The 25,920-nt window shown below is 46.1% G+C and overlaps 1 protein-coding gene across 5 annotated transcripts in view; it reads right to left on the bottom strand.

Annotated features, from left to right (window-relative positions):
- Positions 1–25,920, bottom strand: part of smyd3 (SET and MYND domain containing 3) — a 737,952-nt gene that overhangs the window by 56,216 nt on the left and 655,816 nt on the right. For all 5 annotated transcript variants that reach the window (XM_068045419.1, XM_068045418.1, XM_068045420.1 and 2 more), the window contains one exon: positions 7,473–7,560. In XM_068045419.1, the coding sequence (XP_067901520.1) occupies positions 7,473–7,560 (88 nt within the window). The remainder of the gene's footprint in view (positions 1–7,472; positions 7,561–25,920) is intronic.

The raw sequence follows: 25,920 nt of genomic DNA, 5'->3' as shown, positions 1-25,920 counted from the left end.
TTGCTCATCCTTAGTTACCGCAAGGGCATTAAGAGTCAACTCTGTATTGTGCGACTGGAGTCACATGCATGTAGCTTTTACCTGGACGGCAAGGGACAGAAGAGAGAGTGGCCCTCCTGGAGTGTTTAACATCAGCTGCTCCTGTCTTGTGTTTCAGCATAACCACCTGCTTCATGGTACAATCAGAGTGGTAAGAACATGGAACTCAGTAGTTGAGGCGAATAGCATAGATGTATTTAGGGGGAAGTGAGATAAGCATGAGGGAAAGGAATAGAGGGCTATGCTGTTGGCTAAGATGAAGTAAGGTGTGAGGAGGTTTGTATGGAGCATAAACACTGGCACAGACCTGTTGGGCCAAGTGGCCTGTTCCTACCCTGTAAATTCTATGTAACTTCTGGTTGACCTCTCTTTCTACCTCTTATTCTTCCCACCCTCAGTGGTGTCATTCCCTAACGGCTTTGGGACCATCACTTCAGGCTCTCAAGTTAAACAAAAATAGGAAAAGCAACAGTGAGGCACAGCCTAGAATGAATTTTGTGCAAAACCTGGAAAACAGACCAGAACTAGTACATTTGTTTGGACTGCTGCACCATTCCGATATTAAACTGACACTAACCCTTACAAGTTGTCACTGAATGTCCCATATTACATTCCTTAACCGATCTTTTCCACCTCTCCTCCAACCCCAACTCCCCTCCACAATACTGGTTTGAAAAGACTTGTATTATTAGAGGGTCTCCCGTGGTGTTGCTCTCAGGTCTGGAGCAGGATTGTAATCACAGAATTAAACAGCAGGGACAGAGGCCACATTGTGCCTGTGCCAGCTCTCTGAAAGAGTTATCCAATTTGTCTCACGCCCCTGCTCTTTCCCATCAGCCTGTAAATGAAATTATTTCTTTTCAGGTATTTATCCAATTCCCTTTTGGAAGTTATGATTGAATTTGCTTCCATTGCCATTTCAGACAGTGCATTCCAGATCAAAACAACTCACTGTAAAAATATTCTCTTCATCTCCCCTCTCTGGTTCTTTTGCTAATTAACTTAAATCTCTGTCCTTTTGGTTACCTACCCTCATTCAGTGGAAACAGTTTCTCCCTATTTATGATATCAAAATATTTCATAATATTGAGCACTTCTATTAAATCTCTCCTTAACCTTCTCTGCTCTGACAAGAACAATCCCAGCTTCTCCAGTCTCTCCACATAACTGAAGTCCCTCATTTCTGCTACCAGTCTGGTAAGATTCAAGACTTCTCTCTAATCTTTCATACTGTGACCTTTTTTTTAAAAACGTCTCTATTTGGTTCCAAGATCTATCTCTGTCTGGATTCCACAGTGGGACAGTCTCCAATGTTGTTCTACAACTGGTTGCTCGGAAGTGTGAGAAAGCAGAACTGATCTGGCCTTAGTGTGGGCAAGTGTCTCAGGTTCTGTTGGCACAGTTTATTCATGAGGTTCGATGTGTTGGGCAGCCTGCAACCCGCAGGAATTCCCACACAAGAACTCAACACCCCGGGAGTGCAAATGTCAATGCCCCTCCTGTCCCATCATGTGACACTGTATGGGAAAGACAGCAACTTTTATGCCAGCTGTTCAAACAGGAGGATCTACATCCTTCTGTCAAAGATAGAGGAAAAGGCAAGGAGCGCATTACAGTCTACTGCACAGTCTTGGAGATGATCGGAGAGTCCGTCCATCATCTAAAAGACCCATTGCATTATTTCAAAGCAAAGCAGGGGAGTCCTTTTCGGCATCCTGTCCAATATTTATCCGTCAACCAACATCACCAATCAGTAGATCACTTACCTCATTGATGTTTGTGGGAGCTTGCTTTTTGCAAATTGGCGGCCACTTTTCCAACATTACAACAGTGACTACACTTCAAAAAGTACTTCAGTGGCTGTGAAACACTTTGGGAATGTCCTCAGGTTGTGAAAGGCGCTATATAAATGCAAGTTCTTTTGTTCTTGAAGTCTTGCTTTGCTCCATTGATTTTCAATGCCATTTGAGTGAGAGGATTCTATTAAAGCCAAGCCACTCACACTTGTCTTTCGTCCCCTGCACCTCAGGAGCTGACCCGACTGGGCAACTCCCAAGCTGATTTCCCCTCTTAGTCAATCCCAGATGAGATAAAGCTCGTACATGGCGGTTGGGTGGGGGGGGGGGGGGGGGGGCGATGTCACGATGATCGCAGACCCTGGTTAAACCAAACACCAATTTCAGTAAGAAATCAGCCAGTTCTAAAGCAGAAAAGAATATCTTGTTTACTTATGCCTTTCGTTTTCACAGTAAAGTAATGTACTCTGAGAACATATCTGGATGAATGAACCCAGACATGGGAGGCAAAAGGAGCCAGCTCAGCTCTTATCTTATGGTTTCTGTTTTTTTCTAAATATATAAAAAGTACACATGTTACATCTGCACTAATTAAACAGGAACTCCACCTCTAAATAGCAGACAGTAGGACTGAACACAAAACACAATTGGGTATCTGCACACGGTGTGCAGTTGTGTTGTGGGGATGTTGACATTCTACGCTGAGGAATGTTGGATGAGGATGTAGACTCAAGAGATTGAAGTGCTTCTTTTATGCCCCCAGGAGCTTTGGGTCAACACAAACCCTTCATTCGTTCTGTTATTTTTCTTTGTTCTCAGGATGTGGTCATCACTAGTTGCCCTCGAGAAGGTGGTGTTGGGCCTTCTTCTTGAACTGCTGCAGTCTACGTGGTAATGGTGTTCTCACAATGGAGTCGGGACCCAGTGATAATGAAGGAATGGCAGCGATACATGGCCAATTCAGGATGCAGTGTAACTTGGATATCACAGTTTATCTTGTCCTTCTCAGTGGTGAAGGTTGCAGGGGAGGAGGGTGCTGTTGAACTAACCTTGCTAAGCTGCGGCCACAGTGTGCTGGTGGTGGAGGGGATGGATATGTAGTGTAATGGTATGGACACCAGCCAAACAAACTGCTCTTAACGGTGTCAAGGACAATGGGGATCAACAAGAAAACTTTTCAGCAGCTGGAATCATGCCTGACACAAAGGAAGATAGTCATGGTCATTGGAGGCTTATCATCACATCCCCAGGATATCAATGCAGGAGTGTAACGTGGTTCGAGCCATTTTCAACTCCTTCAACAATGACTTTCCCTCCTCATTAGATCAGCAGTTGGGCTGTCTGATGATGATTCTGCAGTGTTCAGCTCCTTTCACAAGTCCTCTGATAATGAAATAGCCCAGCAAGCTCACAGTAGGAACTGGATACTTCCAGGCTCAGGCTGACCGATTGCAGGCAATATTCCTGCTAGATAATAACCATCTCAAACAAAAGAAAGTGCAGCCATGTCCCTTTTACCCTCAACAGCATCGCAATGGCCGGATCAGCCATGAGCATCATCTTGGAAGTCAGCATTGACCAGAAGTGGACTAGGCATATCAATACTGTGGCTACAAGAGTAGGTCAGAGGTTGCGTATTTTGTCACGAATGGCTCACCACCTGACCTCTCGATGCCTCTCCACCATCTACAAGGCCCAAGTCAAGAGTCTGATGTACTCATCGCTCTCCAAAATGGGGTCAGCTTCAACAACACGCAAAAAAAGCTTGCCACCACTAAGTTCCCTCGATGAGCTCCTCCCGTCACCAGGATCATTCTGTTTGATTCAGAACATAAATCAGCAAACTGACTAAGGATGATACATTTATAAAGAATATAATTATTCAGAAAGTCGGGGTGGAAGAACTGCAGAATTTGGAAGATTGTCCATAATAACATTATCTGTAGTTTTTGCCTTGAATAAGACTTGCATGCAACAAAGCAAAATATAATAATAAACAAAATGCAAATGGGTCAATGTGGCAGCCAGTAATAAATTACTTTAGTGATGCAGGAATGTCTTGTCACAGCAACGGAAGGATTTTTTCAATGAAGTGGTGGAGCCATGGTAGGAAAGTAATTGAAAGCTGCAATCTAGAAAATGAGATCTGCTAACATGAGTTGCTCAAATGTTCCAATCATTCAGATAACGTGTTGTGATCTGAACTCACCGTGTGCCAACCTCTGCAACCTTTGTGAATGTGTAGGCCTCAAGTGCAGTATAATAGGCATTTATGTGAATTTTGTGTTTCATTTAACGAGAAGGAGGAGGAGAGGAAGAGATAGAAAGAAAGGGAGAACGAGAGGAAGAGAGAGCGAGAGAAAAAGAGGGAGAAAACTGGTAGGCAGACGGAGAGAGTGAATGACAGGGAGAAGAGCTAGAGAGAGGAGATAAACAGAAGAGCGAAGGACCAGACAGGCGGGGAAAGAGAAAGTGGGGGCGGCACAGTGGCGCAGTGGTTAGCACCGCAGCCTCACAGCTCCAGTGACCCGGGTTCAATTCTGGGTACTGCCTGTGTGGAGTTTGCAAGTTCTCCCTGTGTCTGCGTGGGTTTCCTCCGGGTGCTCCGGTTTCCTCCCACAGCCAAAAGACTTGCAGGTTGATAGGTAAATTGGCCATTACAAATTGCCCCTAGTATAGGTAGGTGGCAGGGAAATATAGGGACAGGTGGGGATGTGGTAGGAATATGGAATTAGTGTAGGATTAGTATAAATGGGTGGTTGATGGTCGGCACAGACTTGGTGGGCCGAAGGGCCTGTTTCAGTGCTGTATCTCGATATATAAAGAGGCAGATAGGGTGTGTGTGCTTGTGTAAAGTCACGAAGCAATGTTACATTGAGCAACACAAGGCCAGATGGCACCACCAGATGGTTCCAGCATTGATCCCTGGTCTGTAGTGAGATAACTGATGTTAGTTGGGGTGGCAACAGGAGCATTATGATTGGCTGCAGCACCACTAGTTTTAGGAGGCAAAAAGAAAAAAAAAGAGCCCCGATTCCCACTCCTGATCACCGACAAATGATTTCTGCTGGAAATTGCACACATCAGATGAGAACAGGATTGGGCTCAGCCTGCATTCCCCTTCACAGTTGACAAACTTGCCGCCCTCACTGACAGCTGGAGTGAAGCACTGGAAGCTCATAACCCTCATCCCCAGTGAGGAGCTCCGCAGTACAGAGTGGAGCAGAACACTGAGGGAGAAACTGTAAGAATGACAGAATGGGAGAGGTCCTCAGCCACTACTGCACATCTTCAAGCAGTTGGCACGAGAGCAGCATTGGCAACAGTTCACGTGTGTCGGTCCAGAAAATAAATGAAGAGACTCTCACCAGCTGGCCATTTTCTTTTGTTGAAAACAATAATCGGCCGGCTGTTTAAACCTTCTAAGTGGGAATAAGTCACGTCCACGAAAGGACAGAGACCTGAGAGCTACCCACCCTGTCATCTGGGGTGCAGTGTGCTTGGACCTAAAAGAACACATTAAAAAATATGCCATTGGCAAATGGATTTCAATATAGATAAGTGAGAGGTGGTGAACTTTGGTAGGAAGAATAAGGAGGCTACATAATCCTTGGGAAATAAATCTAAATGGGATAGAAGAGCAAAAGGATGTAGGAGTACTGATATACAAATCACCAAAAGCAGACACACAGGTTAATAAGGCCATAAAGATGCAAACAAAGCTCTGGGATTTATTTGTAGAAGGATAGAATTGCAAAGCAGAGGGCTCGTGAAAGGATTGGGTAATGGGTAAGAGAAGCAAAAGTGACATAAGAAAAAACTTTTTCACGCAGAGTGGTTAAGGTCTGGAATGCACTGCCTGAGAACGTGGTGGAGGTAGGTTCAAGTGAAGCATTCAGAAGGGAATTAAACAGTTATATGAAAAGGAAGGGTTATGGGGAGAAAGCAGGGGAATGGAACTGAGGGAGTTGCTCTTTCAGAGAGCCGGTGAGGACATGATGGGCTGAATGGCCTCCTTCTGCACTGTAATGATTCTGTGATTATGTTAAATGTGTATAGGACCTTGGTTAGGCCTCGGCACATTTCTGGTCACTATATTCTAAAAACGATATTGAGGCACTGGAGAAGGTGCAAAAAAAGATTTACAAGGATGTTACCAGAACTGAGAGATTATAACCATCAGGAAAGTTTGAGAAGGCTGGGGCCACACCTGGTTCAGAGAAACTGAACTGGGAGCTAATGTACAGCAGACAGCTATAAAATCCACCACTTGGTAGACAGCCGAGTGCCAGAGTACAGAATACACCAATCAGCAATGGCACAGAACCAGCCTGGGAACAGCGAGTAATACCACCGGTGTTTGAACCACATAGGCACTTCTTTCCTTCTTGCTTTTAATACAATCTTCGCCTGGAAGTAACCTACTGCTCACAGGCCGAGATATTCCTTCCCTGAAGGGAAGTGATCAGAGAATCTTGTGGATTGGACTCCACCAGGGCCTGCATCCTCTCATCCTTTCCTATAACACAAGTGAGATATTGGAACTTGGTGGAAGAGGAATCATAGCTCACATTCGATTGCTGCACGATATTACACCAGCAATGTTATCATCACACCAAACGTTACCGCATCATGTAACATCATTTATAGTGTCACTACAGAAAGCAACACGTAGCACTTTGTTGCTGCCGCAAATGGCACCAATCGGCTGGAACAACTGATCCAGGTATTCTGTTGCTGCACCAAATGACACTTGAGGAAGATGTCAAAGCAGAAGGCAAGGAGCGGGAGGAGGAGCAGAAAGGAAGAAAGGTACCTGACCCCTGAATACTCTGGTATAATTCCAGCAAACACCCACCTCCACCCACTCTGCAACTTTCATAATTTCTGAGGCAGTTCTCTAACCCCACAAGACCACTGTTATTCTAACACTAACAGGAACATTCCAGTATAACAAAGGCAGACTTTACAGCAATTGGCAGGGTTAGAGGCATCGCCAACTTCAAAAATCAGCTGGTAAGCTAATCTGCAGTCATGTGAATCCTACGACACCAGGTACCAGGAAAGTGTTTCCGAGACAGGCTCTCAGGCCTGTCAGAAGTTGCGGGCCTGTTAGAGTCATAGAGTTATACAGCACAGAAACAGGCCCTTTGGCCTATCATGTCCATGCCGGCCATCAAGCACCTAACAACTATGTGGTTTACTGTGGAACCAAATCGAGGACATACGGTGACAGTTCCCCAATCAACGATGTCATCAGGGCGGCCTAGCAAGGTCAGAAGCCTAATTCCAGGAGCTCTATGCTAATAACATTTTATCTCGAAGAATTTGCTGCTTTGTATATTACTTTACTGTGTGAAAGGGGAGAGTAATGAGAATAAATGCCTTACAGAGCCCTCTGTAGAGGTCACTTGCCCAGTTCCTTGGTCGATCAGGAGTTGGGGAAAGCTGCCGCTCAAAGGGAGAAGTTCAAAGAAACTAAAACTGGAAAAAGAGAAGCCGTGTGCATGAAATAAAATGCATATGGATGCCACCCACCTGTATGTTGTATTTATTATCATGCAAGCTTCATCTCACATCACCCACGTAGATGAAATTGGACTCAATGTCACCCATGGCCTGGAATCATAAGGATACTTTCTGCAGATTGTAATTCCTCCACTTTAGGAATCGAATCCTTGACTTCCTTCCAGGCATGTTCCTCACCTGCCAGCATGTCAGCATCCTGCACAGAACAAGAAGGAAGTTCACTCCTTTGACCATGTCAGGGCCTATATGCTCCATATATTTCCCCACTCCAACCACCTCACTCTCATTACCTGTAAACAGTAAGAGTTAGTAATCGCTGTCTACTTTTCCCAATTCTCCCCTCCACCCCCCACCCCCCCCTTCCCGCTCAGCCTCATGTCAATTAAAAAAAAAACACAGGGTTTATTTCTGACAGCAACAGACCATCTAATCACTCAGGAGCCTCGGCACTGCTGCATAAACAGATGCTGGTGCAGTAAATTGTTATGTAAAGCCCACCTACATCTGTCATTGGTGCTGAGGAAGTGCTTTTCTTAAGATTATTAAACATGTCAGGCTCTTGACAGGTGAAATTTCTACCTATTGACTCCACCTGTCTTCTTATTTTTCTTCCACAACCACAGCTCTTCCTATATTACAACAGTGAAAGACTGCAAAAAATTGCCTGTAAAGTACATTGGGAATTCCTAAAATAATCCAGTCATCTTTTATTATTATTGATGGATGTGGGTGTTACTGGCAAGACCAGTATTTATTGCCCATTCCTAATTGCCCTTGAGAAGGTGGTGAGCTGCCTTCTTGAACCGCTGCAGTCTATGTGGTGTAGATACACCTACAGTGCTGTTAGGGAGGAAGCTCCAGGATTTTGACTCAGGAACAATGAAGGAACGGTGATATAGTTCCAAGTCAGGATGGTGTGTGACTTGGAGGGGAACTTGCAGATGCTGGCCTTGTCCTTCGAGGTGGTAGAGGTAATGGGTTTGGAAGGTGCTGTCTAAGGAGCCTTGGTGAGTTGCTGCAGTGCATCTTGTAGATGGTACACACTGCTGCCACTGTGCACTGGCAGTGAAGGGAGTGAATGCTGAAGATGGTGGATGGGGTGCCAATTAAGCGGGCTACTTTGTCCTGGATGGCGTCGAGCTTCTTGAGTGTTGTTGGAGCTACACTCATCCAAGCAAGTGGGGAGTATTCCATCACACTCCTGACTTGTGCCTTGTAAATGTTAGGCAGGCTTTGGGGAGTCAGGAGGGGAGTTACACGCTGCAGAATTCCCAGCCTCTGACCTGATCTTGCAGCTACAGTATTTATATGGCTGGTCCAGTTCAATTTCTGTTCAATGGTGACGCCCAGAATTTTGATGGTGGGGGATTCAGCGATGGTAATGCTGTTGAATGTCAAGGGGAGCTGGTTAGACTCTCTTGTTGGAGATGTTGCCTGGCACTTGTGTGGTGTGAATGTTGCTTGCCACTTACCAGCCTAAGCCTGAAAGTTGTCCAGGTCTTGCTGCATGTGGGCATGGACTGTTTCAGTATTTGAGGAGTCGCGAATGGTGCTGAACATTGTGCAATCATCAGCAAACATCCCCACTTCTGACCTGATGTTGGAAGGAAGGTCATTGCTGAAGTAGCTGAAGATGGTTGGGCCAAGGTCACCGCCCTGAGGAACTCCTGCAGCAATGTCCTGCTCAGATGATTGGCCTCCAAAAACCGCAACCATCTTCCTTTGTACTGGGTATGACTCCAACCAGTAGAGGATTTTCCCCGATCCCCACTGACTTCATTTTTACTAGAGCTTCTTAATGTCACACTCACTCAAATGCTGCCTTGATGTCAAGAGCAGTCACCCTCACCTCATTTCTGGAATTCTGCTCTTTTGTCCATGTTTGGACCAAGGCTATAATGAGGTCTAGAGCCGTGTGGTCTTGACAGAACGAAACAGAGCATCAATGAGCAGGTTATTGCTGTGTAAGTGCCACTTGATACCACTATCAACAACATCTTCCATCACTTTGCTGATGATTGAGAGTGGACTGATGGGGCAGTAATTGGTTGGATTGGATTTGTCCTGCTTTTTGTGAACAGCACATACCTGGGCAATTTTCCACATTTTCAGGTAGATGCCAGTCTTGTAGCTGTACTGGAACAGCTTGGCTAGGGGTGTGGCAAGTTCTGGAGCACAAGTCTTCAGTACTACATCTGGGATGTTGTCAGAGCCCATCCCATTTGCTGTATTCAGTGCCCTCAGCTATTTTTTGATATCACGTGGAGTTTATCGAATTGTCTGAAAACTGGGTTCTCTGATGCTGGGGACTTCAGGAGGCGGCCGAGATGGATCATCCACTTGGCACTTCTGGCTGAAGATGGTTGCAAATGCTTCAGCCTTGTCTTGTGCACTGATGTGCTGGGCTCCCCCATCATTGAGGATGGGGATATTTGTGGAGCCTCCTCCTCCTGTCAGTTGTTTAATTGTCCACCAACTTTCACGACTAGATGTGGCAGGACTGCAGAGCTTTGATCTGATCCAATGGTTGTTTGATGGCTTATCTCTGTCTATAGCATGTTGCTTCTGCTGTTTAACATGCATGCAGTCCTGTGTTGTAGTTTCACTAGGTTGGCATTGCATTTTGAGGTATGCCTGGTGCTGCTCCTAGCATGCCCTCCTGCACTTTTCATTGAACCAGGGTTGGTCTCCTGGCTTGATGGTAATGGTAGAGTGGGAGATATGCCAGGCCATGTGATTACAGATTGTGGTTGAGTACAATTCTGCTGCTCCTGATGGCCCACAGCGCCTCATGGATACCCAGTTTTAAGCTGCTGAAGTATTCTGAATCTACCCCATTTAGCATGTTGGTAGTGCCACACATGATGGAGGGTATCCTCAGTGTGAAGACGGGACTGCGTCTACACAAGGACTGTGCGGTGGTTACTCCTACCAATACTGTCATGGACAGATGTATCTGCGACAGGTAGATTGGTGAGGACGAGGGTAGGTTGATTTTTCTCTCTCGTTGGTTCCCTCACCACCTGCCGTAGGCCCAGTCTGGCTGCTATGTCCTTTAGGACTCGGCCAGCTCGATCAGTAGTGGTGCTACCGAGCCACTCTTGGTGATGGTCATTGAAGTCCCCCACCCAGATTACATTCTGTGCTAAAGGCCTGCTACCCGACCCGAACCCGACGGGACCCAACAACATCTGTCGGGTTCGGGTCGGGTCGGGCCCCTCTTCCGGGTCCGGCTTTCGGGCTCGGGTCGGGTCAGGCCAGGTCGGACACACACAGTAAGTGCTCTGCCAGTAAGTATTGAAATTAAAAAACTTACTTGAGCTGGGAGTCTGGGACGAAACCGAGTCAGCGCAGTGAGTGTGTGACATCACTATGATGTCATCACGCATGCGCTGCAGCTTTGTGGAGCTTCCCAGTCGGAAGGTAAGTAAAGGGATGGCCGGGTCGGGTCGAGTGGGGTCGGGCTCGGGGTGATATTGGAGCGACTCGGGCCGGGTCGGGCTCGTGTCTGCTATGGATCGGTCAGGTTCTCTTTCCCGACCTGAGCAGGCCTTTATTCTGTGCCCTTGCCACCCTCAGTGCTTCTTCCAAGTGGTGTTCATCAGGGAGAAGCACTGATTCATCAGCTGAGGGAGGGCAGTGGGTGGTAATAGGAAAGAGGTTTCCTTGCTCGTGTTTGACCTAATGCTGAGACTTCATGGGGTCCGGAGTCAATGTTGAGGACTCCCAATGCCACTCCCTCCCAATTGTATACCACTGTGCCGCCACCTCTGGTGGGTCTGTCCTGCCAGTGGGACAGGACGTACACAGGATGGTGATGGAGGTGTCTGGGACATTGGCTGTAACATATGATTCAGTGTGTATGACTATGTCAGGTTGTTGCATGACTAGTCTGTGGGACAGCTCTCCCCAAATGTTAGTGAGGAAGACTTTGCAGGGTAGTTGGACTGGGTGTGCCTTTGTCATTTCCAGTGCTTAGGCTGACACCAGGTGGTCCATCCAGTTTTATTCTTATTAGACTTTCTCGTGGCAGTTTTGATACCACTGCGTGCCTTGCATTTAAGAGTCTGGAGTAATGTATAAGTCAGACGGGTCAGGACGGCAGTTTTCCTTCCGAAAAGGACATTCGTAAAGCAGATGGATTTTTATCACTATCTCCTAGTTTCATGGCCACCATTATGATACAAGCTTTTCATTCCAGATTTTTATATAATTAACTGAATTTGAATTCCCCAGCTGCCATGGTGGGATTTGAACTCATGTCTCCAGATCACTTATCCAGTAATGTACGCACTATGCTACTGTACTATCATTATGTCAAACAATTTATCTTTGAAATAATCTCTCAGTTGAGGGATACATATTAGCCAGGATGTTAGGGAGAACTCTTCAAAATAGTGCCGTGGGATCTTTTATTCCACCCGAGAGGGCGGGCACGACTTGGTTTAGGCTCTCACCTGAATGGCAGCACCGTGAACAGTGCAGCACTCCTTCAGTCCTGCACTGGGGTGTCTGGATTACTTTTACGAGTCTTTGGAGCAGGACTTGAACACACAAACTTCTGACTCAGAGGCCAGCGTGTTCCCCACTGAGCCACAACTCTACCCCTGGAAAGCATCTATGGTGTGAAAAGCTAAAGTGCACTAGTGACCTTCCTTCCTACTGGCCATGCAAGAAATAAAACCAGGTAAACGTTTCCCATCTTGATCACCAGCCAATGATACCTGGTGTAGATTGCAAGTGTGGATGTGGACAGGATCAGGCTTGGCTGATGCTCCCTGTGGTTGAACAGCCGAGAGACAATCACAGTCTAAGCTCACAGGATAATTGAGTACATGGGCAAGGTACTGGGCATCTGCCAGCACCTGCAGAACCATACACTATAAATGAGATAGAATTATAGAATGGTTACAGCACAGGAGGCCATTCAGCCCATTGAGTCCATGCTGGCTCTCTGTAAGAGCATCTCAGCTAGATGGCATGGGAAGAGGAAGAAAGAGAGACACACACACACACAGTCACATATTGTTACGAGCTTACAGGACAAGTCTTACCTGCACTGTGTCTTTATTGAATTGGCCTTGTGATGGCTGCCTGCAGTGAGTGCCTCATGATAGAGGTCACATGACTACAGCAAGCCAGGAGGCACGTTAGTACAGTGTTGCATTTCTATCCCAAACACACATTAAGTCCCATCTCTCCATGATCACATGCAGCCTCCTGGATCTTCATCCCGCATGTTAATATTATAACACATCAGAGAATCAGCAATTACTTTTCCCATTGCAGAGAGACTCCCCTCTGCATCAGAGAAAGAGAGATCTTCATGAAGTAACAGCCAGCACTGCAGACTGTCTTGCTGTGCAGAAGGCAATGTTTTCCAGTGGAAGAAAGGTTAACTTGCTGAAGCAGATTCTAAGTTTCAATAAATGGTGGGTGTTCCGCAAGCGTCGGAAGTTCTCGACGTGTTTAGTCCACGCTGCCCTTCCGCTAAATATTCGCACACGTGCACCCACTTTACTGACCTGCGTTTGATGTGGTTATGCAGCCACCCCTCCAAGCTACTGCCCACAGATGTTTCCGATTAGAATCCAGTCAGCAAGTTATTTTATATACTTAATTCTGGCAATGTTACCTCTACACAGAGGATACATGGGACCCATGGGCCTTTCAGTCCCTTAGTGGGGGAGGGCGCAGGCAAACTCAGATCCAGCTGCAAACTCTGCTGTTTTTGGCCACCACCTCACAGCTTCTGTGGCAGCTATGAGCCTTTCGGAAGTGGCCTCTTCTTAAACAAAAATTTAAAGGCAAGATGTTCAAATCTTCAAATAGTAGTAGCAGATGTTTTGCAAAAATTCAACAACCTGGACACATCTGTCAAAAGGGACGTCAGGTCTCTGCTTACACTGGATGGACCCCAGCACAAAGGAGAGGACGGGGAGAGAGGGAGAGAGAGAGAGAGTGAGTGAGACAGAGAGTGACATGCACAACCACAGAGGAAACAGCTTCTTTTGGCTGGACAGAAATAGAGTGAGACAGAGAGAGGGAGAAAAGGAGGACACAGGCAGAGCAGGAACAGAGAAAGTGAGATGACACAAATTCATAGAAAGATGTTTGTTGTACATGAGATAAAACAGATGGAAAGCATACCAGCGAGAGAGAAAGAGAGGGAGGGGAAGAGAGAGGGAGGGAGGGGAAGAGAGAGGGAGGGGAGGAGAAGAGGGGGGGGAGGAGAAGAGGGGGGGGAGGAGAAGAGGGGGGGGGGTGGGAGAAGAGAGAGAGAGGGGAAGAGAGAAAAACAGAGGGACAGGAAGAGAAAGGGAGAAAACAGCACTTTCACATTCAGACATTCTAGAGCTCAAATCGCAGGAGAATGATTGATGTCTGTGCACTGGCGGCTTATATTTACATCTGTGAAATTGGCTCCCTCAGCCCGATGAAGGAGTCACAGAAGAACAAAATGTTTAAACTACAGAAATGCTAAATGTAACAGAATGTGAAAAAGTGAGAAGGAGAGAAAGAGGAAGGAAGCTACCGAAGTGCTTGAGAGAGAAAATGGAAAAAGAGAGAATGAACAACTGAGTGAGAGAGAAGGTATGAGAGAGAGAAAGACATCAAGTGCGTATATCTGGCTGTAGGGCATCACTCAGTCAACAAAGCCACTCACATTTGTTTATTATAAAAATCCATATTATACATCTCATTTCCATGCAATAATGAGAAAGAAAAAATACTTTGAGCATAGGTACTTCAAATTGTTCCCTCGTGCTCAGGATGCCTGAAGGCTTCCAAATGCTCTGCTCAGCAGCTGTCTACATCCTTCCTTCCCTCTGAAAGTGACATTGTGCAGACAGAACAACAGCTGTGGGGTTGGTGAAGAAGGTGCTGCATTTTGCCTCTGGACTGGGATTCTTCAAACCCCAAAAGGCTGCATGTAGGTGTGGGAGAAAATTAACATGCACGTGGAAATAAATATTCAAAATTGAGCGGCGGACTTTTAAATGAGGTGCAGTTACTAACCGAGATCAGATTAACTCATTGCAGTGAACCCTTCAGCTCTAGTCATGTGAAAGCCCAATAAGAGCTTCCATTTCTATCCCACTCCCCATGAAGAGAAAATCACTGAACACCTTACACAAAGGGTGAGAACACAGCAGCAGATGGGAGTGGGGGGGGGAGGGGTGAAGTCAGAGGTTGAGGTGAAGGCAGAACTGGGTGAGGATGGGGCGAGGACAATGGTCAAAGATTTCAGAATGGCTCTCAGAACCAGGAAGCGTTCTCAAAACGATGAAGTTATCTCTGAATATTGCTCTTCTCCATGAACCTTGGGGTTCAATTTGCTAGAAAAAAAGGAACACAGTTGCAATTTCTTTCTCCGCTTCATTCCCCCAACTGCCCCACCCCCTGTCAATGGCCTTTCATGAAGTTATATCTCTAGTATCTCACCCTGCGGTCAGTTACCATACATTGGCCTGGACAAGAAATGCAAGTCATTCAGCCCGTCGTGTCCTTGAAAGAGCTATCCAGCATTACTTTTTCCACATAAACTTTCAAACATTTTCTTCTTCAAATAGTTATCCACTTTTCTGAGCAATTATGGATTCTGCTTCTCCCCACTATTTCTGGTTCGATGTTTCATGTCCTAACAACTGTCATTCTTTTGGTGATTGTAAATTTATGCGCACTCGGTACAGAATCTTCATAATTTTCAACACCTCAATCACATCTTTTCCATTTTAGTCAACATGTTTCTCTAGTCTCTCCTTATCTCATCCCTGTTGTCATCGTAGTGAAGCTCCTTCACATCCTTCCCGTGGACTTAACATGCTAAAGAAGGGCACCCAAAACGGGACACAATATTCTAAACTGTAGCCTTACTAATGATTTGTGTTTTATTATATATATAGCATTATCTCATTACATTTGTACTCCATGCTTCTATTTATCAACCTTAGGCTGAATTTTACACACGCCCCAACATTGGGAGTCGTGGTGGGGGAGGGCCAGAAAATGTCTCTGAGAAGGCCGCCATGCACCCAGATGCCGGGAGGGCCCAGCCCGATATTGCCGGCAGTGGTGAGGCCTCATGACGGCAACGCCCACCCACCTCCCCCACCCCGCCAGTGCCGCCAGGCAACAGGACTGCCATTTAAATATTTAAATAAATTAAAATCAATGAATTAATTACACTTAGGCTCCCACAGTCTGTCCCAGTGCGATCTTTGTGCCGCTGGCCGGCACTCCCACGCCTTTGGATCCCCGTCTGGGGAAACAATGCAGAACACTGGTGGTGGGGCGGGGGGGGCGGCGGTGGGCGTGGGGGAGGAGGCAAATTTCTCAGTGCCGGTGGGTGGGGGGAAAACAGGGTCAAAGAGACATCACTGGTGTAGGGGATAGTGGGAAGGGTTTTAGGTTAAAGTTCATGCACTTTGGGGGGGTAGGAAGGTCAGGTGATCAAAGTAAGTGTTTTGTGGGGGGAGAGGGCAGGAAATTAATTTTATGGTTATTGGGGGGACATGGGAGAGGGGCAAAATAAATGTATTTAATTTTTTAAATTAAGTCTTTCTTTAAATATTTAAATTGAACGGTAAGGCTCAAAGCCCTTTAAAAATGATGTCAGCGCCTGCGCACAGGCACCTGACACATTGCCGGGGACAGACAGCCCGCCCCCTCGGGGGAAGGGCGGCCCACCCTGGCTATTTAAATGGGGGCCGCACTTAGGATCACGGCAGCTCTGTGGCATGCGGCCCGCACAGGCGGGCTGCCATTGTTTTCGCCCACGCCAATTTTGGCGGCAGGAGTATAAATTTCAGCCCCTTGTATTTTATTATATATATTACCATTTAGGGTGTATTTCCTTTCCTTACTCTTCCTCTCAAAATCTATTGCCCTTCATTTCTGCACCTGAAATTTCAGCTGACCTTCCATATGCCAGAATTAAAGTTTTTGACCATTTTTCCCCAGTGTAGTCCAGCCCAGGCTGATGGGATGAGAGTTGCTCCCCCCACAAGCCCAGACCTATCCCTGCTGCCAGTAAGATTCCTCCCTCAGCCACCATCCAGTTCCCAACAGGTATGGTCCCACAACCATCGACAACTTGGCTCAGATTGGAAATTGAGCTGAGGATGGTCAATCTGCCGAATGGATAAATCTCGGTGGTGCAGCTGGAGCTGACCTACCCAGGATGGAAATTTTCACTTGACATTTAAAATTTTGGCCAGTGTCCCGGGGCCAATAGTAATCCCTCAACCGACAATCACAAAAACAATTCATCTGGTCATTATCCCATTTATGGGAGCTTGCTGTGCAGAGGTTGGCTGCAAATTTCCAGCATTCCAACAGTTCAAAAAAAAAGTATTTCATTGGCTGTAAAGCGCTTTTGGATGCCCTGATGTCATAAAAGACACTACATAAAAGCAACTCTCTCTACTCTTTTCTTGAAAAGCACATTACACTGAATGCAGAGTGCTCATTGCTGGCTCCAGGGCCACACAAAGCAACAAGGAATTACACAGACATCCTATCCCGGCCTTGAAGAACAGAAACAACTTAACTCGAGAGAGAGAGAAAAGAGAACGAACTTAGTTGCCTGAAAGAGCAGCGAATGACAGCTCGAAGGGTTATGCAACGAAGAAATCAAAACAAACAAGGCTTTACCAACAATAAAAAAAAGAAACATGCAATCAGATAAAAGATGAATAAATCTACAGAACAGACAGGACAAACGCTGTACACAGAGCTGTAATTTAATCTACAATCAAACATGCCTGCTCTTCACAGCAGTGCCTGACTCATATCTTGTGGTTTCTGCTAAGATTCCTAATTTTTTTTTGTACATAATTATAACCTAGAGTGCAACACAGCAACAGCCGAACAAGGAGTTCTTCTTTCCCCAGTTGATGGATTTTGGGCAAGTCAAGTGAAGTGGGAGGGAAGACTGAGAGGTTCGAAAGAGATCTCCCACACCTCATCTTGCCACTCACAATGGACACACGCACACCTCTGTTAAAGGGGAAGGTGACCGGAGGGCACACTGCAGTGCTCAGGGTCACAGACTGCTGGCTACACTTCCACCAACATCCAGAATGTGCATTCAGCATGTTCTTCTCTCTCCATTTTCTGGACTGTATCCATAACTAAGCAGGTGTCTGCATCGCCATCTAGTGCCAAATCACCTCAGGGTGTAGTGCCCTGCTGCAAATTAATCTTATTTTACCAACTAAATACATGAGATATAAAAAGTAGAAGTTGTCTGGATTTGTTGTGGGCTAATTGATAGAGATTAATTGTTACGATTAGTCAACAACTCTATTGTCATTGCCTCATTTGACTACCCGGATGGCAGAGGGCAAACTAGATCGACCGGTCTTTTTTTATCGGCTCATAACTCCTTTGCTCCTAAGAACTAAGGTATTCCCCGATGGCTTGCATGAATGGAACAGGCCTGTTGAACTTAATGGCCTTGTCCTGCTCCTCAAAATGGTTATGTGCTCAAATCTGATCTTCCAGAACATTCATCCCATTTAAGGCAGGAAATAGTGCAGGTTTCAATCACTTGAGGAGGTCGGATAGAAATTTTCCAGAGTACTTTTTTCCTTCATTAGCCCCGTTACTCTTTTACTCCCAAGAGGTTATATGACTGTAGGGACTGCGGGATTGGCGGAGGGTTGTGAGTAGGGTTGTGAGTAGGGTTGTGAGTAGGGGTGGGGTGGGGTGGGGTGGGGTGGGGTGGGGTGGGGTGGGGTGGGGTGGGGTGGGGTGGGGTGGGGGGTTGGGGGTGTGGTGGGGGGTGACAGGGTGACCACTTGGAGGAGGTGAAGTGCTTAGTCAAGATGCTTCACCCATCATGGTGGGTGGGACAGGCTTGATGGACCAGCTAGTCTTTTCTTGCCTGGCAATTTTGCATGTTTGCAGATCAGGTTGTTGATAAAATGAGCGCTGAAGAGCAGTGATCTTATACCTGGGGCTGAACTGTCTCATCTGTGATAAACTGCCCAACTAATTAGCATACAAATCTTGCTCCCTCATAGGCTGAGTGATAAACACTGAAAATGCTGGCAAAACACGCAGGCTTGTTAGCCTCCAAAATACATAGGATAGGTTCATATTTTAACTGGAGACCCGAAGTCAGATGAATTTTTTTCTGGATGCCTGGATACGTCAAGCAATAGGTAGAGAATGTACTCAAGCTACCTCAAAACTCTTTATGTATCCTGTAACGTCACAACTTAAAATATCTCCAGCCTGTTAACAGATGCTCAGTTGGACATACGGTTGCCAACTCTAGTTGGGTGTATTCCTGGAGGTTTCATTACATGACTCCTAGCCTCTGATCACACTGCTGCCTTTGGTCCACCCGGCAGGCCGATGGCCTTTGACACCAATTGGGTGTCGTTTCGTTACCCAATTGGATTAATCTTGATGCCTGTCAGTCTTTTTATCTGGTTTCCAATATTTTGTTACTAATAAACGAAAGTTTTCAAAGTAAACGGGAAAGAAAATCCATAATTTTGTTTCATGCCCCTATGATTTCCTTCCAGGGTGGCTCGCAGCAGTGGCCTGGAGATTAATTGTCAATTCCTGGAGCATTGGCAACTCTAGTTTGACCCCAAGACACACGCCCTCTTTCTCTCTTGGGGATAAGCATGGACTTTGGAAGCGAGCAGGGATGGAGGGAAGGTGTATAAGTGGGAGCAATCTCTGGAAAAGAGACTTTGGCTTGTTGGACTCCTCGACTTTTCCCTATTCCTACTAAGTCACCAGTTCTCTCGTTTTCCAGTTGACTCCAACCTTTGCTCCCAATATCTGCATACAGGTCATCGATTTCTGAAAAAAATATACAGGCGTTCCCCTGCCAGTGGGAATAATGTTCATGGTTTTTGATTAAAATTAGTTTGGCACTTTGCCTTTGCAAAACACAAATACAACAGCAGCATTCAGATAAAGAAGATTCTTCATAATTGCAGACATAATAAAACATTAAGGAGAGCAGTCAAACTGACAACACAACCACTGTACACTGTAATTACAGGAACAAATGTCAGCAACAGGAAAACCCAAATCATTAAACACGTGGCTATCACCCTGTGAGCGAGGGGAAATGAAGGAAAAGTGGAAGATTTGAGTGTCCGAATAATTGACTAAATAATTCCCAACAAAAATCCCCATATTATACTTCATTCGATGTTACTTCTTTCCTCTAAGAGTAGTGAGCCTCTGGATTGCGTTGCTGGCTGGTGTGGCAGTTGCTGACTCACCGCAACCTTCAAGAGAAAGGTGGACAGGTTCTTGAATGGGGTAGGCAATGCATTCACGTAAAAGATCAGTGCTTTACAGATAACGCTTGGACCATGTGATCTCCTGGGCCGGTGTTGACCGTCTGAGGGGGTCATTGATGAATTTTCCAGAGTATTTCTTTCCCCCTTTGTGGCCCTGTTCTTTTTCTGTTTTCTGCCTCTCCCAGGAGATTATACAGCTGGGAGTGAGTTGTGTGAGGAAGGTGGGCAGTGTGGGGGGAATGGATCGGAGGTGGGGGAAGGGATGAAGTGTTTAGCCATGATGCTCTTGCCATCATGGTGTGGACCAGGCTTGATGGAACTACTGGTCTTTTCCTGCCATTCCATTTTGTATGTTGGGGCTTTGGGGCGTTCCAAGGTCGTAAAAGGCGCTATATAAATGCAAGTTCTTCCTTTGACTTTCATTTTTCTCTCAGTGTTTTCCGGAATTGTAGAATCTCAATTGCATTATTCCAGTCAGTGCTCCTGAAGCAATCAGAGACAACCATATGTTCTTGGGGCCTTATCCTTTCCAACTGGAGCGTGTCCAGTGACTAACCACTTCTGGCTAACCGGTAACAACTCCTCACCAAACATGGATTCTGTGGCGCGTGTGCCTGACTACAGCGGTGGGGAAACCTGACACTCTTGTGCTGTTGGCAGCAGGATGCTGAAGTGATGAAATGTTCTGATGAAGGGTCACTGACCTGAAACGTTTACTCTGCTTCTCTCTCCACAGATGCTGCCAGACCTGCTGAGTATTTCTAGCGTTTCTTGTTTTTATTTCATTCTTCACTGGTGCTCCTTCTCTCTTGGCCTCCACATAATATAAGGTCATCCCCAGCCAAGAACACTTCACAGGTTTTTGATGATGCTATTCTGTGGTTGCCCAAAGGCGGTGTCAAGGCGCGCCCTCCAGTGACTTGTTAGCCTAGTTTCTCTCCCACAGGTGAGGCAGAAGGCAGCTTCTGCTTATTCTATCCTGGCCCCGGGGTGAATCATGTTAAAACAGGAGCTCATTGAGAATGGAATCACTGGTATGTGATCTTGTATCCTAGCATGACACCGCACAACACATTGCTGCAACAATGGGTCAACCTCCTTTTCCTAGTCTTTGACATCTGCTGAGTTCGAGGATGTGACGCTGAAACCGAAGAGCAGTTTGGCCAGACCACACCTTCTTGCGCTGTGTCCAAGACACAAGGGAGACTGTCAAGCCCTAAAGGCAGATGGCTGAATACTCCTCCTTGTTTCAATTTATCTTGTGAGATTCCAGCATGCAGCCGCACCTGGTGCGTGAGCAAGTTGCAAGGCAGCCAGGCCCGGCTAGGCCAGCTATCCTAATTTAAGAAATCTGTACTCAAACAGAAATTCCAACATATGAAAATGACAGGCAGGGAACGAGCAGCTGGTACATCAAGGCTGCCACAAGCTCATGCTGGTTGGAGCATCACTTCCTACACATCATCCCAGCCCCCACCACCACCATGTAATCTCCCGGGAAAGGCAAATAAACAGAGAAAAGGAATCCAAGGCCAATAAGGGGAAAACATACTTGGGAAATGCCTCTCCTCGGATTTTCTCTCCTTGCTGGAAAGCACTGACGCTGACTGGGTTTACTTTGTTCCCGCTGGTCGGGGAATCTAGAACGCGGGGCCACAGTTTCAGGATAAGGGGCCGATCATTCAGGACTGTGATGAGGATAAATGACTACACCCAAAGGATTGTGAATCTTTGGAATTCTCTGCCCCAGAGGGTTGTGGATGCTTCATCATTGAATACATTTAAGGCTGGGATAGACAGAATTTTGGTTTCGCAGGGAATCAAGGGATATGGGGAGTGGGCAGGAAAGTGGAATTGAAGCCCAAGATCAGCCATGATCGTATTGAATGGCGGAGCAGGCTCGATGGGCCATATGGTCTACTCCTGCTCATACTTCTTGTGTTCCCTCACCCAACTGGCCATTCTAATCAGCCATGGCTCAGTGGGTAGCATGCTTGCTTCTGAGGCAGAAAGTTGTGGGTTTAAGCCCCCTTCAGAGACTTAAGTACATAATGTAGACTGGCCCTTCAGTGTAGTACTGAAGGAGCAGTGCACTGTTGGAAGTTCTGACTTTCAGATGAGACATTAAACCAAGACTCCATTTGCCCACTGAGGTGGATGTAAAAGACTCCGTGGGTACTATTCGAAGATCGGGGGAGGTCGTCCCCAGTGTCCTGGCCGATAATTGCCCCTCACCAACATCACTAAAAACTGATTATCTGGCCATTTTACCACTGTGGTTTGTGGGAGCTTTCTCTGCACAAATCAGTTGTTGCGTTTCCTACCTTCCAACAGTGACTCCACTTCTAAAGTACTGTAAAGTGCTATATAAATGCAAGTCTTTCTTTGCATGGGAGCCTAGAAAGTGAGACTTAGTTGATCCCTAAGCTCTTATGAATGAACCCTGTGCCTTGTACTCTCTGCCGCAGCAGGTTATCATAGTCTGGGTTCGATGACTAACTCCCAGTGATGGCAAAATGCTTATTGCAGAGCCTGTAGCATGCACACTGTAACTCCCATATAGCCAGAAGGCAGAAATTATCAGGGCTGGATCACTTTGATCTGACTAAACTAGCAATCAAATATGTTTACAAACACCTAATTCACAGGAACAAAAAGAATGCAGGAAAACTACTAAAACAGTACAAAAACCCGAAAGATAAAACTCACGAGGCAGCAATCTGCTCTTTTTAAGCATTCACATTTATGAACAGTACAGATTTCCTTACAACTTCTCGGAACAAACAGTATGTTCGGATGAATCACAGGGGCATTCTCGTATCACTTAGTAAAGGTTAAATATATCATTCAGATTGAGATGCTATGCCTTAGCAATAATTGTGTTGGGGAGGGAGAAGCAACTTAATCGGACGCACGCCTCTGAACAAGTTTTCCTACCATTAGATTAGATTAGATATACAGCACTGAAACAGGCCCTTCGGCCCACCGAGTCTGTGCCGACCATCAACCACCCATTTATACTAATCCTACACTAATCCCATATTCCTACCAAACATCCCCACCTGTCCCTATATTTCCCTACCACCTACTTATACTAGTGACAATTTATAATGGCCAATTTACCTACCAACCTGCAAGTCTTTTTGGCTTGTGGGAGGAAACCGGAGCACCCGGAGAAAACCCACGCAGACACAGGGAGAACTTGCAAACTCCACACAGGCAGTACCCAGAATCGAACCCGGGTCCCTGGAGCTGTGAGGCTGCAGTGCTAACCACTGCGCCACTGTGCCGCCCTCTGTAACTTCGAGCTCAAAGTAGCGCTTCCTCCTCCCATTGCAAACAAATTAATTTTCAATCCACCACTAACCCCCAAACTGATATAATATCATGTGAATTGGCAGGCTGAACCCAAACCTCCCCTGGAGTGTGGAAAGAGTCTGTGGCTGGGTTCAATTATGGCCTTCTGCTTCTGTGGCCCACCATAAAAAGCTTGCAGTGCCCCAAACCTAGTAAATCCGAGCTGGCAGGAGATGAAGAGCCCTATAAAACTGGGAATCTGCCTTCAGACTGCACATTTCTGTCAACAAACAGTGCTCCATTTCCTCCCTCCCCAAAAATATTGACGAATGTGTCCGAGATGGAGCTTTCTTAGTCTTTAAGCAGCATCAAGTGCAGACAAATTTCAGCTTTTACAACAACTTGTATTTATATGCTGCCTTTAATGCAGTAAAACATCCCAAGACCTTTCACAGGACTGTTATCCAATAAAATTCAGTCACATAAGGAGATATTAGGACAGGCAACCAAAAGCTTAGACAAAAAGGTGGGTTTTAACAACAACAGCAACAACGACTTCTGTTTATATAGCGCCTTCAACATAATAAAACATCCCAAGGCGCTTCACAGGAGCGTTATAAAACAAAATATAACACCGAGCCACATAAGGAGATATTAGGTCAGATGACCAAAAGCTTGGTCAAAAGGGTACGTTTTAAGGAGGATCTTAAAGGAAGAAAGTGCGTGGAGGCACAGAGAGGTGTAGGGAGGGTATTCCAGAGCTTGGGGCCTAGGCAACTGAAGGCACGGCCGCCAATGGTGAAGTGATTAAAATCAGGGATGCACAAGAGGCTAATGTGGGTCAACAAGCACAGGGGTGATAAGTGAACTTGGTGTGAGTTAAGACACAGGCAGCAGAGTTTTGGATGATCTCAAGTTTATGGAGGGTAGAATGCAGGAGACCCGCCAGGAGTGTGTTGGAATGATCAAGGCTACAGGTAATGAAGGCATGAATGAGGGTTTCAGCAGCAGATGAGCTGAGACAGGGGCAAAGTCGGGTGATACTATGGAGGTGGAAATAGACAATCTTAGTGATGGCACGAATATGAACGCAGAAGCTCATCTCAGATCAACTTAAAGCAAGAGAGCGCAGTAGAGAGGCGGAGAGGTTTAGGGAGGAAATTCCAGAGTTTACGGCCTAGATAGCCACAGGCATGGGCAGATATGGTGGAGCAATTAAAATCAAGAAGTCACAAAAGACCAGAATTGTGAGAGCAAAGAGATCTCAGAGGGAGGTTACAGAAATAGGGAGGAGCGAGGCCTTGGACAGATTTGAAAACAAGGATGAGAATTTTTAAAATCGAGGCAGTGATGAACCGGGAGCCAATGCACATCAGTGAGCACAGGGATAATGGACTGATCATGTGGCCAGTCCTACATCTACTGTTCTTAGAAAGTTATTTTTATGGGTATGTTTAAGGCTGATTATATGACCATTCCTACATAGCCAACAGACCTAGCGGTGGGACTTTCGAAAAGTCCGAGGAATGGCGTCTTGAGGAAACTCAGCAGGCTAAGTCCCCAAGAAACCCCTTGATATGTTAGAAAACACGTGAGTATAGAGTGTGAAACTGCAAGTGCAGACATCTGGGGTGTAAAGAACTGGAAATCAAATACTTGAAATTTCTGTACTGTGTAGGAAGTCTAAATGCATCTGTTTTAGTAATTACTATGTAGGTACCTCTGCCTTTTCAACCATTCTCCACCCAACTGGTAACTGCTCAGCTGATCTTTGGCATCAGCAACATAGGCTATTTATCACGAGCTAAAAATAGTCCAGCATACAACACCCAGCAGGCTCTGTGCCTTACATTCAAGGTGAGTATTAGTCTTAGATTTGCACTATCTAGTTTTTAGATTTAGCCCCAAGCCCCTCAGAGTTCCTCCATAAATCTCTCTGCCTCTCGTCCTTCAAGGTACTCCCTTTTACATCAAGCTTGCTACAATTGTATTGGGCTTTGGTGAGACCACACCTGGAGTACTGTGTGCAGTTTTGTCTCTGAGGAAGGGTATATTTGTCTTGGAGGCAGTACACCCAATTGAGTCCTGGGATGAGAGGGTTGTCCTATGATGACAGGCTGAGTAAATTGGGCCTACACTCTCTGAGGTTTAGGAGAATGAGAGGCCATCACATTGAAACGCACAAGATTCTGAAGGGGCCGGATAGGATAGACACTTGAGAGGAATCTAGAACATGGGAGCACAGCCTCGGGATAAGGGTTTGATCATTTAGGAGAAATTTCTTCACTCAATCTTTGGAAATCTTTACCCAGATGCTTGTGAATGCTCCATTGTTGAGTATATTTAAGGCTAGGATAGATTTTTGATCACTCAAGGAATCAAAGGATATGGGGAGTGGGCAGAAAGTGGAGTTGAGGTAGATCAGCTATGATCATACTGAATGGCAGAGCAGGCTCGAGGGACCGAATGGTCTACTCCTGCTCCTATTTCTTATGTATTTAAGATTTTTGCCAACTGTCCTAATATCTCCTTATGTGCCTTGGTCCATTACTCTGTTTATGCTCTGTGAAGCTCCTTTTCAAATCTCAAGTCTGCATCGATAATGATATTGTAGGACACCCTGAGGAGTACCAGATTGAAGGATTTCCCTAAGGAGTGATTGCCTGCTTAAAAAAAACCTGAGGCTAACTGATCAGGAACAGGGTGTCAACAGGGATCAGGATCTCCTCCAGTTCATCTTTGCACTGAACGCACACATGCTGCACACTGTGAACTGCCCTCCCTCATGTTCTGGGCCTGCTCTGCTGATCTACTGCTGGCGAGCATCAACATATTGTGCCTGATTGTACTGTTTACAAGTGCAATGTTAGAAAGGGTGTCGGAATACACACGTCGGTGATTTCTCCTGGTAAGGCACCAGGGGGTCAGGCATGTCATTCACAGCTCCTCTGTCACATTACATCCCCCCTGTTAAAGGGTAA

The sequence above is a fragment of the Heterodontus francisci genome, chromosome 13, assembly GCF_036365525.1.
Source record: "Heterodontus francisci isolate sHetFra1 chromosome 13, sHetFra1.hap1, whole genome shotgun sequence".
Classification (NCBI taxonomy): Eukaryota; Metazoa; Chordata; class Chondrichthyes; order Heterodontiformes; family Heterodontidae; genus Heterodontus; species Heterodontus francisci.
Note: the sequence above shows the minus strand (reverse complement) of the source record. Positions and strands in the feature narration are given on the sequence as shown.